This window comes from Apteryx mantelli, chromosome 1 (assembly GCF_036417845.1).
Source record: "Apteryx mantelli isolate bAptMan1 chromosome 1, bAptMan1.hap1, whole genome shotgun sequence".
Taxonomy (NCBI): domain Eukaryota; kingdom Metazoa; phylum Chordata; class Aves; order Apterygiformes; family Apterygidae; genus Apteryx; species Apteryx mantelli.
In genome coordinates this window covers 182,261,244-182,274,914 of record NC_089978.1, presented here as the reverse complement: position 1 = coordinate 182,274,914, position 13,671 = coordinate 182,261,244, and the positions used below count along the sequence as shown (strand labels likewise).

The 13,671-nt window shown below is 44.1% G+C and overlaps 1 protein-coding gene across 1 annotated transcript in view; it reads right to left on the bottom strand.

The window, feature by feature from the left end:
- The window catches only part of LOC106488156 (protein tyrosine phosphatase receptor type B), a 51,448-nt gene extending 42,821 nt beyond the window's left edge, over window positions 1-8,627 (bottom strand). The window contains exons 1-4 of the mRNA XM_067313362.1: window positions 8,573-8,627; window positions 8,176-8,464; window positions 1,327-1,605; window positions 717-974 (exon numbers count right to left, since the gene is read on the bottom strand). Coding sequence (XP_067169463.1) covers window positions 717-974; window positions 1,327-1,605; window positions 8,176-8,464; window positions 8,573-8,626 — 880 coding nt within the window. The 5' untranslated portion in view covers window position 8,627. The remainder of the gene's footprint in view (window positions 1-716; window positions 975-1,326; window positions 1,606-8,175; window positions 8,465-8,572) is intronic.
- Window positions 8,628-13,671: the final 5,044 nt, after the last annotated feature.

Below are 13,671 nucleotides of genomic sequence, written 5' to 3'. Positions count from 1 at the left end.
GAAAAGCAGGGGCATGACCCTTTTTCTGCTTACATGAGTGCTTTAATCACTGGTCTCTAGCAGAATGTCATTTTATATTTCTCCCTATAATCACAGAACCCCGTTCTGAAAAACCTTCCTGAAAAAAGACTTCATCATTAAAATTCTGTTTGTGTGAATAAATACTCTTCTGTGGAAAAAAAAATCTATTTTAAAGTTCTTGACCTGTTCTTTTTCTTTTTCTTCCTTTTCTAAAGTGCAGCTATTTTGCAATCCAGAGGAAAAAAAAGCCACAGGAAATAATTTTTAGTAAAACTCACAAGCTTTACATCTCCCATGCAGTTAAGTAAGAATCATGAAGTTAAACCCTCTTCCATACTGTGAAATAACTGGACCAGACACTGTCTCAATTCACTGCAGCAGTCAAATGGACCTCTTTCACAGACAGGAGGTGATACCAAGACACCTGGGCTCAGATTGTTAACTCCTAACTTCAAATGCTTAATGGAGCTGCCTAAATTAGCTGTGGAGCCAAGTTACTGCTAAATTAGCTTGTGGTGTCTTTAACTCCCTCTACAGCCTTTGGAGAGAAGTATCTGCAGAGGGTAATTCAGTCACTGAAATTTGGGAACCTACACTGCAACACGATCCATTTATTATTCTGAAACACATCTTGTAATATTGCTAGATTATAGCCTCAGCTTCCCATTCTGTTGTGACAAATCCCGAAATCATACCTGTCCTGACTGTTTGAAAACTGCTGCTTTCCACTCCTGCAGCCTGGCTTATGACAGACAGGTTATACAGGTGCCCAGCTGTAAGTCCAGAAAAAGTGTAAGAAATCAAGGGATCTTCCTGGTTAATCTCACGAACTGGGACATGATTATCCAGCAACACCAGCCTGTATCGATCCACATGTCCAGGGCCTGGAGACCACGAAGCATGGATAGTGTCTGTCTTGACACTCACTTGAATATTTTTCACAGGGGACGGTACTGTTGGAATAAAAAAGAGATGCTTAGGGCCTAATAGTCATTTACACAATTTCAGCAAGTTTGAACAGATTAACTTCTGAAATATGCTGAGTTTCTTCAGGGTTAGTGAAAAGCCCACCCCAAATTTATGGCCAGATATGTCACGACAACATTCTTCCATGCTTAGGAAATTACTCCTAATGTTAGCCAGAGATTCATGTTTTGTTTATTTCTATTTATAACCAATAGATACTTAAATATATATATATATGGCCAAGTAGAAGAATTATACATATGGTTTAATTTCAAAATGGAGAACTGCAAAATACTGTAGGGGGTTTATTTAGATGAAACAAAATAAAAGAAGTCCTACCAGTAAATCCACTTATGAGAAGTTCAGGGGTACTCTTATTTCCAGCAACTGCATTGAGGATGATATTATATTTATTCCCAGGGATGAGATTGGAAAAAGTATTTTCCATTCTTGACATTCTTCCTGGTATGGAGACTTCTTGTATTTTTTTACTATTGTGATCAGATAATAGTAGCTTATAGAAGTCCACATTTCCTGGGGAAGGATCCCACCAAACCTGTAAGCTTGTGAGTGTAGTTTTTTCCTTATTAATTTCAAATCGAGGTGGTGGTAACGGATCTGTAGTTAGAAAAAAATAAACATAAAACAAAAAAAGATATTTCTTGGGCTGGGATTGTGTGAAGTTTACATATCATCACAAAAAACTTCAAAAGCTCCCCCTTTGTCATCATCCTGCTGCAAATGTTCTTCAAAAAGTCTTTTTCTTTCCATTTCTAAACATCGTATCACCAGAACCGGCCTACATGAGAGTCCTGCAGAATTCAGAAATGTGCATTTGTTTATATGTACACACGTGTGCACGCACACACACACACACACGTATAGAAATGCACTTGCAGCTGTAGATGGAAAAAATAAGCTTGAAAATCTGCTGATAGCAAAACTGTAACAGCTGTATTAGGAAACAGCAAACATGAAAACCCATCAAATTATGCAATGCTTCAGTTTAATGTAGCTTTATAGATACAGTGGTACCAGTGACTTCCATTTCCTGGTGTTTACATAAACACTTTATTATTAATGAGGCTTTTTAACTGTATAGGCAGCACTAAGACGATAAAGAAATACACACTTATTTCAGGCTTCCTCAGTTGTTGAGCTGACCCTGAGCGCTTACACATTTAGACTGATGCTAAATGAAAAGTTTTAAGAGCAGCAATCTTTTAGGCTTTGGTACTACCTTCAACCACTTTAAACAGCTTCTGATAGAATATGCTTCTGCTCTGCTGTAGTATTGTCCATATAAATTTAGAAAAAAAAAAAACACATTACATTGGATAAGTTTTTAAGAAATATTCTTAATCAGGACTCTGAGAAACTCTCAGTGTTCCTGTATTGTTTATTAAGTAGCTAAAAAGTAAAATCACCTGTAAAATAACATATACTCTACAAGGATGGCAACCATTGACCAAAACCAAAGATTCCGGTTGTTTGTATTCTCCAGGACTACTTCACCTCCCACAAGACTTCATGCAAACAAAAAGAAATATACTACATGTTGATGTACTAAGGCATTGACATTTATGTCTCCCAATAAAATTAAGCAAAATGTATATTAAAAAGGTTTATTAAAACAACCCAAAGCAGCAAAATGAAGCACTCACAAGCTAGGAATGTATAGAATTGAGGTTGCCCAACGACTTAACAGCTTGATTTGGCTTCTGCATGAGTATGCTCTATGCTGATCTCGCCTAGCACCAGCAAGGGAGCGTGCGGCACGTCCAGGCTGAGAACCAAGGTCTCTATGGTATCAGCAGTGCCTTAAACACAGAATGATAAAACTCTTTTTCCTACACAGCACTGCTGCCTGGTTCCCCAAACAAGGCAGAGGAAAGAGTGAGAGGTCACATAGTTAAAAACCGCACTGTAAAGCCGAAAGGTAAAGGCAAAGTCGAACCTAACCCCCCCTCAGAGGAATACAGTAGTATCAGTATCATGGGGCTAGCAGCCTTGACACCGTTCTTCTTCAAAGCCTGGGGTCTACGGAGGGTTTAATTGCTTCAGCTCTGCTGAGGATATACTAGTGCCAGGTTTTGATGGTATACTTGTCAGTCAAGTACAGTAGGAATTTCAGGGTAAAAATACTGAGTCCCTTTGAACCTAGTTCTCTGCTTAAATTCAGATTCCTGCTTCAGACCACAGAGACACTACTGCTCTTCAGAAAAAGAAATGAAAATTAAGAAAACCAATGAAGAAAAATAGCTATCTTCCTTTCTTGACCTCCTTTTCAAGGTCAAACTACTTCTGCGGAAAGTTGAAAAAAAAAAATTAAAACTCAAGTCAAAGACGAGGCACACCAAACTTCAGGCCAAACAGTTAAAACTTGACCAAGTTCAGTGATTGAAACAGGAGATTTTAATGAAAAGGATCCGGAAATCTTAACAATAGGCTTGACTGCCAGCTCCACCTATAATATATACTAATCCACTAAAGACTATTATGCTGGCAAAAGTGAATAGCAGGAGAATAAACTTGTTCCTTGAAGGCAATTGTTCTAATCAGAAAAGGTCAAACCTTGGGAGTCAGAAATAAATTCCAGTACTATATATGGTCAGATGCGCAGACAGCTGAAAAAAAATTTAATTCGACTGATAGCGAGAGAACAGTCATGATAATTGTCAAGAAGTTTAATTCTCACTCCAGCAACAGTTAGGAATAGGTTAACTGTTCATTAGTCCTGCAAAAGCCATCAGCATTATTAATCCACATTATTTGTCAGATTCTACAAAAGAGGACACCTCCAACGTTTTCTGCAGCACTTAGGCTGTCTTGTGCAATCTGTCTCCTAAGGTGTATTAACCAAAAAGGGGTTGCGTGCCTAGAAGGTGAAGTTCAGAAATGTAGCCTTTATCTAATCTATCTGGCCCAGCAAACAAAACACTCAGTGCTCTGTACATCCGCTAGAACAAAGGAACAATGAGATTGGGAAGTGCCTGGGCTGGAAGAGCCCTGCATGGAAACAAACACTTAAAAAGCCATTTACATTGTTATACAAGTCTCTGCTGGCAACAGTGCAACATTGATATATCACAGAAATCAAATATTTTCACAAAGATATTTTTATACCATTTGATACTATATGAATTAATGCCTCCTGGTCCACAAAGGAGTCTCCCAGAAGACTCAATGTTGCTTGAATTCTACTGCACCTCCACTTCAACTTCTGGGGAAGAGAATTTACTTTGTGTGCACAGCTGATACGGTTACATCTAGTCCCAATGACATGATTCACAAAGACAGTTGTAAGCGTAGAAACGCCCCTGCCTTGTCAAAGAGATAAGAATAACTGAGAGATATGAGCCCAGGACCAAGAACAGGGAATTCTTGATTTCCAGTCCCAGCTATCTTTGGCTTCTACCAAATCACTTAGTTTTTCCTAGTTTTCCCTTTTCATAAAATAGTAACCATAAACATAAGGATTTTTCTGAAGATTAAGTCATGGGTTTTCATTTCACTGTTCTTAAGGATGGATATGCATTTCTTTGGGAAGACATGCATAATCTTTATAACAAGCTACACATTTATTTTCTGTTCATACTCTGCCTCCTGAGACAATGATCATATGCATGATATGATGCAGCATATAGTCAGGGCCATGTCAAAATAGGTGTTCCTACAGATGGCTAATAAATCACATTTGTCCCAAATAATTTGAAATTTACAGGAGCAAATGCATGGCCAAGCCATGCTTCTGGCTTTTACAGAGTTATATGTTACAATAGAAAAATAATTTGCCAGTCTATATCTTGGAAGGTAGACTTTTTAACCTCTTTTCATTTAAATATTTAACAATTTTTCCGACACAATTTTCTTTACCTGTTAGTTGTCTCAGTACAGTTTGCTTGGATTAGGCAGTAACAAAATCTATCACTACAATACTTTAGTATAAAACAATGTTGAGAATAGTATTTATAAGACCATTTAAAAAGACTTATTTGAAAGCAGGGGAATTCCCAAGTCTTTTTTCATGGCTCTCAAGACCATTCTACTTTGATTTCCAGCATATGCAATGGTCATACATTTAATTGTAATTTGGAAGCTGTTCATATACTGGTGTTTTTAACTAAAATTTTAATTAAAGACCTAAAGTCATTCACTGAAAATATGCTACTGAAATACAGTTATGCTGATGCATGGACATTTGGAGAATTAAGGGCTTAAAAGTATTTTATCTGAAAATAAGAAAGACACAATCCTACTATCCTTTCTCATACAGTAGCTCTTAGCCACTGAAATAGTTTAACTGAATTCAATAAAAGAGATAACACCAAAGGACCAACAGGTGCATGTGTTGTCACAACTTTAGGATGTCAATCATACGGCTTAGTTCTACAGGCTTATATACTGTTTTATGTATGCATATTAAAAAACGTACCAAACAGTAGTAATAATGCAAAATGTACCAGGTATGCAGACTTGGTGCCTGCCAACATCTGTAATCTCAGGTTTGCAGTGGAAAATTCATCTGTAGCTCAGAGCTGATAAATGGTGTTACCAGCCTTTTTTTCATTTCCTGCTCTCCCAAAATAGCACAACAACCAAACATTTTATGTGTGTTGGTATGTCTGTGTATACACAGCTTATACAGAGCATATATGATTGCATTTTCCATGGGTTTTTTGGAGCAATTTTAGTTCCATTTCAGATGATTAGCTACTTGTCTTTTTTAATTGATAATCTGTAGATCAAAATTTCTTGAGTGAATATACATGACAGATGCCACCTGAGTGAACTAGTGTGGTTTACGCTATCAATATTTCATACATTATTAGACTTATGTTATATGCATCCATCAATGAAATAAAAGCAGCTTCTCTACTCCTAAATATTCTGAGTGTCAGGTATTACTTGAGTGTTTACACAGTCCGGCTGAGCTGCACACTTACTCTATTGGAATATCAAACTTGTAAATGGCACAGTCTTAACGTGCTGTTGTAACTATGATTTTAATGTATAATTAACACTCAAAAAGCCAAATTAAGTTAAGGATTTGGTCTTCTCTAAACCTTTATATTAGAATTGTAACAATTACGGTACATGTTATTCATTGGTTTCACCTTAAATCCTTAATCAGAATAGAACACACTCAAAATTTAACAATATATTTTGGATTTTATGGGTTTAGCTACTCTATCACTTTGTACAAGAAATGTGATGAAAAAGTGAACTCAGAACAGGAACAAGCTTATGAAAATCTCAGCAGTACGGAATATGAGCAAAAAGTTAAAGTTTCTGCACTAGGTGTATAAATTAGTCCATGAATTTCTCTGTGCATATTTATTGTATCAAGAAGATACAAATATTCAAAGTGGCTAACTAATTTTGCAAAATTAAATGCATGAGATGGGATTCCTCTCACTTAACTTCAACCATCTAAATTTCAGGTGTCTGGTTTAACCTCAGCGCGTCAGTGGAGAAAGACAGGCCCCTCCGAAGGGCAGCTTAGCCCATCATTCTTAGTCAGAGAGCTCAGGAGGGAAACCTCACTGAGTACCAAGGTCGGACACCCTATTTTAGATGGCTAATGCCAGCTGAATATTCCTACCCACAACAGCTCAGTTCTGCTGCTGTTCAAATGAGTAGGAATTTTATTTTACAATATGGCTCAAAATATTGGTCACACTTCCCTACTCACAGGATGGCTTCCAGGAGCATATGCCTGTGGGCATTCAGCTTCAGTACATCAAACAAAACTACTGACAGCAAAAGTTACTAAGAAACAGGTGAGGAAGAGCTTCCAGAAAACTAGTTTAAAATGCTGCCCCTAGTGGAAACACACAGAGGAATAATCCTCTTAAAAAACTGGACCTCGCTGTGTTGAAATACATGGCTTGACAGTGCAACATAGGCTGTTGGGGTGCATAGAAAATCTTATGCATTTCTTAGAAAAGAATTAAATTGCCAAATTTTGGAGCTAATTGCTTATTTTAAATATGTTCAAGTGACGCAACAGATGTGACTGAATTCAGGTAAGTGAGGAACCATGGAGCAATCTGAGTAGCCGTCCTTGTAGGAAACTTCCACAGTTCCTCTGTTCATATTTCAGGCTTTCAGCTGATCTCTGCTACTCAAAATCCCAACATAAACCAGACTTCACCAAGGTCAACTAATTTGCAAGATTTCAATTTGAACTTCAATCAGTCTCTCCTCTGACATCGACTACGTAATATGACTATTATCAACAGTTGCTTCAGTCAACAAAAGTGACAAAAAGTCAAAAATGACATATACGAACTACTGTCTAAATGATTATACATTAATCAACATGCTGTGTAATTTCCTATCTTTCTCTCTACTTCTACTCAAGTGTTCAGAAATAGATCTCTAATATCCAGCAACGATGGTGATGTATACCCGTCATTCTGGTAACAGTTGACTTAATCTATTTTCAAATTATAGGTCATCAATATTAAAAACTGTTGGCACAATGAATGATATGGATTTAAATCACTGTTTCTATGGAAACCATCACTCATTTTTACCAAGTGACACCACTCCTGCTCAATGCATAGCTATCACACCAGTAGACTTGTCACTAGACATTTTCAATTTGAATTACCAAAACCAGTTAATGCAGGGTATTTAGTGCATTTGTACAGTTACTGCAGGGAAAGGGGGCTGACACTAAATGATGTATCTGGACTGGTAACTGGTGAGTATTCAGCTACTGCTGCCTTCAGACATACACTAACACTGCAATACCTCTCTGAAGCCAAGACTGTAGGAATGAGTCAGGGAAGCATGCAGTGGTGGACATTATTTAAGACACCCCTGTTCCGAGTCCCAAGTTACCACCAGCTAGAGGTTGCACAATATTGCATGCCACCCTCTTTAGAAAAGCACTAGTACACATAGAAAGAGAGTCCAGATCTTCTGTCGCTGAAGTCAGCTGCTCTATGCAGTTCATTGCTTCGTGGCTTCCAGCTGCTGGCGTGCACACGCATGCACACACGCACGCACACGCACGCACACGCACCCGAGCGCAAAGGGGCTTCCCGCGGCAGCGCGCTGGCAGGCTGCGGGGACACTTGTGCAGCCGGTCGGGGACGCGGGGACGCCGGGACGCCCCGCGGCAGCCCCCAGGCAGCAGGGCGGGACGCGCAGAGGCCGGCGGGCGGCCGCGCTTACCTGTGCGCACGGAGAGGCTGGCGGGCTCCCCGCCGGAGAGGGGCTGGATGCTCAGGCGGTACAGGGTGCCGGCCGCCAGGCCCTCGCAGGCGCCGCCGTAGGAGCCGTCGCCGTCGCCGTCGCGGGCGCGGGCGGGCTGGCAGGCGGCGGCGGCGCCGTCCTCGGCGCGGGCGGCCAGGCTGAAGTCGCAGGCGCGGGCGGCGGCGCGCCAGCGCACCCACACCGACGGCCCGGCCACCCGCCACGCCGTCACGTCGGCGCGGCAGCTCGCCGCCCGCCCGGGCGCGGCCTGCGGGAGGAGCGGAGACACGGTGAGAGACCCCGCGTGCTGCGGGCGGGCTGCGGGCAGCCCCCGCCGCGCCGCGCCGCGCCCGCCCCCTCCATCGCCGCGGCTCACCTGGGCGAGGGCCAGCGCAGCCCACACGGCGAGCCCCGCTCCGCAGCCCAGCATCGCCACCGGCTTTTATTTGCCGAAAGCCCTCGCGGGGAGGGGGGGGAGGGCACGAAGAAGAAGCCAAGCGGCCGCGGCGGGCCCCCCACCCCGGGGCGCCCCCTCCTCCCCGGGCCCCCCTCCCCTCCCCTCCCTCCCTCCCGCCCCCGGCCCCGCGGCCGCCGAGCCTCTGCCGGGCTGCCCCTGCGACGGCCGGTGCGCGGGGGCTGCCGCCGCCGGCCGCCGCTGCGGCTGCGGCTGCGGCTGGGGCAGGGGAGGCGGCGGGCGGAGCGGGAGGCGGAGGCGGCGGCGGCGGCGGGAGGCGGCGGCCGCTTCCCACGCTGCCATCCTCACCCTTTCCGCGGGCTTCCGCAATCAAAAGGCAATTTCCTCGCCTCCCGCCGCGGGGGGGGGGGGCCGCTGCGCCCGCCCCCCCCCCCGCCGCCCCCCGGCCCGGCCCGGCCCGGCCCGGCCGCCCCTCGCTGCCGGCGCTGCCTCCTCCCCGCCGGCCCCGGCCGCAGCGCCCGTGGCTCCTCTCCCTTCGCTTTCCTCCGGCCCCCTCTCCCACCGCACCACTCTTCCTTCCTCGCCGCTTCCTCCCGCCTCTGCTTCCCCCTGGGGATCCTCTCCCAGCGCCGTTTTTGGCTCGGCGCGGCTGTGGCGGGCCCCTCGCCCCCTCCTCCCTCGGGCAGGCTGCCCTGTGCGGGGCCCGCACTGTGCAGTGCCTTGCACCTGACTTTGTGCCCACCTCACCTCACCTGGCTCCATGTCCATTGCACCTTGCACCTGCCGCACCTCGTGCCCACCTGACCTTGCCTGGCTTTGTGTCCACTGCACCTTGCACCTGCTGTACCTTGTGTCCACCACACCTTGCCTGGCTTCATGTCCATTACACCTCGCACCTGCCGTACCTCATGCCCACCTCACCTTGCCTGGCTTCATGTCTGCTGCACCTTGCACTTGCCATGCCTTGTACCTGCCGCACATTGCGCCCACCGCACCTCATGCCTGCCACGCCGCACCTCATACTGGCTGCACCTCACATCTCGCCTCGCCTCGTGCTCACCATGCTGCACCTCACACCCACCGCACCTTCTACCTGCTGCACTTGGCACTCACCTTCCCTCCCACCTGCCTCATCCCACACTGCCTCATCTCGCACTCACCTTGCCTTGAGCCCACGTCATCTCGCCCTCATGCTGGCCTCACACTGGCACCATCTCCCAACCCCCCGCCGCTAGTCTGTGCTGTCCCTAGACAGGCACTCCAACTCTGCGTCCTCACCACTCACGTTTCTGCTGGATCGTTTCCCCTCTGTGGCTAGTGGGCTGCACAAGCCCCTCTAGCTCTAGGGCTCCCTGAGGAGGACCTCAGGGGCGCGTGGGGTTAGCTGGAGACCACCGAGGCCTCCATCCTCTCAGGGCGATGTGCAGCCAGGAGGCACCTGGCAGAGCCTGCCATGGAGCTGCTTCCCTCAGCCCCACGCGCCAGTGGCGGAGCAGCTCGTACGCCAACAGCAGCTCGTACGCCAATGGCCAGGTAATCTCAGCTTTTTGGTTCTGCATCCAGTTCTGTCCTTGAAACAATCTCCGTCCCAGTCCCCTGAATATCTCCCAGCCTAAAATTACACACCATCGAAAGCAAGAGAGTCGCCACGTTTTCAGACAATACAAAACAAGCTGAGCACGACTCCAAATTCGGAAACAGCTGTAGCACAATGCTCCATTTCTGTCATGCACACCCATTTCCTTTTACTTAGGTTTCAGCCTTTTAAAACTCCTGTATATTTGTATTGGGGGGGAGGGGGTAAAGAAGAAGAAACATAACTAAAATTCAGACCTTCAGATATTCAAGTAGACAAGCAGTTATTGGGTAAATTTGTGATTGCATAAAGGGGGAGGAATATGACATTTACTGTCTTTGCACAGGAATGTGGCACATTTCTGCACTGTTCTGTACTGTATGGTTCACATAGGATTTAAACTTTTAAAAGCAGCACCTCAAACAAATTCATCAGCATCTCTGTTTCATTTTTTGTCCCACTTTGATATTCAGAGAGAAAAAGGTGCTGTGGTTTAAAAATGTTAGTTTGCCCTTTAGGGGAACTGCTAGTATAGGATTTTTCTGGGTATCAAGCTGTCAAGCAGGATACAAATATCTGAAAAGCCTTAGCTCTCATTCTTCCATTCAGAGAGCAGAGTGTTGTCCAGCACCCGTGGAAAGCTTCATTTATCTCAGTGGAGCTCCATGCCTGGTCCTAGTGTCATGGCATAGAAAGTGCTGGGCTTTAACCTGCAAGGGCTCATGATGATTTTTAAATTTATGGTTAATAACCTGAAGCAATGATATAAATATGTGTTGATTATTAGTTAATTCTCAAGCCCATCACAAAACAAGATCCCCTTTGTAACAGATATTTTACATACTTCTGATGAAAGAAGGGACTTTGCCCTAAAGAGCTATTACAGTGATAAACTGTTGATGGAAAACACAAGGTATGTGTGGTAGACATGAATTGGGACTAAAATGATACTGGTGTCTTGTAATCAAGATGAGAGATTTTTACAGCATAATATCATCTTTAGATGACTGTGCTTTCTGGACCTAATGGCATAAACCACATCAGTATTTTCCCAGCACTGGAGGACAGCAAATTTGAAGGCTTATCAGGATGTTTGGTTTGCTTCAGGTCCCTCTTTGAACATAAGAATATTCAGGGTCACCTGCCTTTTCTTGGAAAGTGAAGCTCACATTGTAGAGATTCTTGAAAACATGTCCATCATCTGAACTTGCAGAAAATATATAATTTAGATAAGTGGGTGTAAATTAGTTAGATAGATGTAATACATGAATGAAGAAAAATCAGTGCAAACTAACAAAATTCAGGAAAGAAATTTCACCTACTTCAAGTGCAAGCTAAAGCTTCTTGGAAATGTCTGTCTGCCTTTTCCAGCTAACATAAATTAATGTGTGGAGAAAAAAGTAGGTTGCTGCTTCTCAGCATTGCCTATAGTTTAGAAGTTCCTATTTTATTACTGTTATTCTTGCTATCGTAAAATTTTTAAAACTACCCCGTTATAGTTACATTAGTAGGAAAGTACTGGTTTATGGGTTTTAAGACTTCCTTCTGTACATTATCCAGCACGGTGTTGCTCTAAGGGCAAGGTCTGCCACAGATGTCTATGCCAGCACTGGAATAAAACAGGAGGGGCTCATCATTCACTGGTGGCAACATATTTATATAAAATAGCCAACATTATATGAGTAATTATTTCCAGACTGGTATTGAATAAACGGGCTTTTAGCAAATCGCCAGTCATAGCCTTTAACACTGGCTGATCTATGTGGCAAGCCAAGAAACTAATTAAAAAAGAAAAAAAAAAAAGAACTGGAAGTGAGTTTTGGGAGTGGCCAGACATGTCTCTAATAGCAGGCTCCAAAGTCTCTTTCAGACACTTTCCCAAGGTTTCCTGACTTTTTTTTAACACCAACTTCTCTCTCTGTCTCTCTAATCAAGAGGAAATGGACTTTACATAGCTTTTGTCATGGCTTGAAAGTGCAAGCTGCAGTTTTACTTGAAATCCAAGGCTGCTCTAAACTAAACATTTTGTTTGTCTGAAGTGCCACCATTGTCCCCCCCAAAATGGGAATGCTCACAGCCAAGTAACTTTAAGGCTTTAATTCTACAAACAAGAGGACCTGGCCTGGGCAGATGCAGTTCATAGAAGGTATTGTCTTCCTAACAACAATACTCAGCACTTAGTACTATGTGTTTTCAAAGTATTGTGTTAATCTCAATTAATCTTCTAAACATCCCTGCTAGCTTGACAACTTTTTTTTAAACTTCATTCTAAAGATAGGGAAACTGAAAGATGGAGGCCAAAAATTTTAAGCTTGCATGTCTAAAATGGGGTATACAGATTCAAATGGCTGGCTGGAAGCTCCAAGGTCCAGACACTCATGAAAATTGTTTTTGTGGTGATGCCTACCGTGCTTATCTTCAGGAATCTCTTTTGAAAGCCTTGACTAAGTAACTTGCTCAACTCTAAATCATGTGAATCGGTAGATGAACTGGGGTAGGAACAGCAGTAGCTCTCAGTTCAGACAGTGCCTTTTCTCTGGCACTGGTGAGGCTATTTAGTAGCAGTGCTGGAGGCAATTTGGGTAATAGTTGCTTTTGTAGAACATTTCCATTTGGAGGAGACAGGCATTCTGTGCAGGAGGTACGCACATGAACGGAGGGCATGGGGAAATTAGCTCAGGCTGCCTGCACCAAGCCAGAATAATCATATTTTAACACAGAACCATCCATCAGCTGTTGAACAAGGTGCAGCGTGTCTGTCATCAGCTCAGTCCCTTTTGGTCAGCACTAGGATAGCAGTGGCAGGTTCCCTAAACCTTCAAGTTGGTTATTTGGGTCAACGCAGCCCAGGGTGACACTGCTTCTCCTTTTCCCTTTCTGAGCCAGGCTCTAGCAATGTTGTTCGTACCAGATGGTACAAGATTTCTTTAGGGTAACCAAGGGTATGTAGCAGCTCCCCTTAAAGACTGCTCTGTCCACACTCCTCCCAAATACAAAACATATTTCTTAGTCTCATTCACCATTACACTGACAGCCAAAGTAATGACTAAAACAATGTATTTGCCTACACCCATATTTTGAGAGCAGTGTGGTCTCCTTGACAAGAAGCCACACACAAGTTAGGGGCTCTTACTTCTAGACCACCACGTGCTGATAGCTATAAAGAGACCAACAATGTCCTGTGGACTTCAGCTCTGGCTGCCCGTGCACATTTTGCAGGTGATGATAACAGATTCACTCTCAAATCACTTAACTGTGCCTTGCCCACCCAAAAAGAAGACTGGGAGCTGACGGGGAGATACTGAATGCCCACATCACGTATCCTAAATTAGGTCATAAAACATCCTGTGTTTCTTAAAGCATAATAACAGCTAGAACCTCACTCATGCAGCAAGCCAGTGGCAGACACTAAGACACTGGGAGCAGACACCCAGGCTCCCATGTCTCCTGCAAGATCCGTGATCTTTCCACTGCACCTCACATA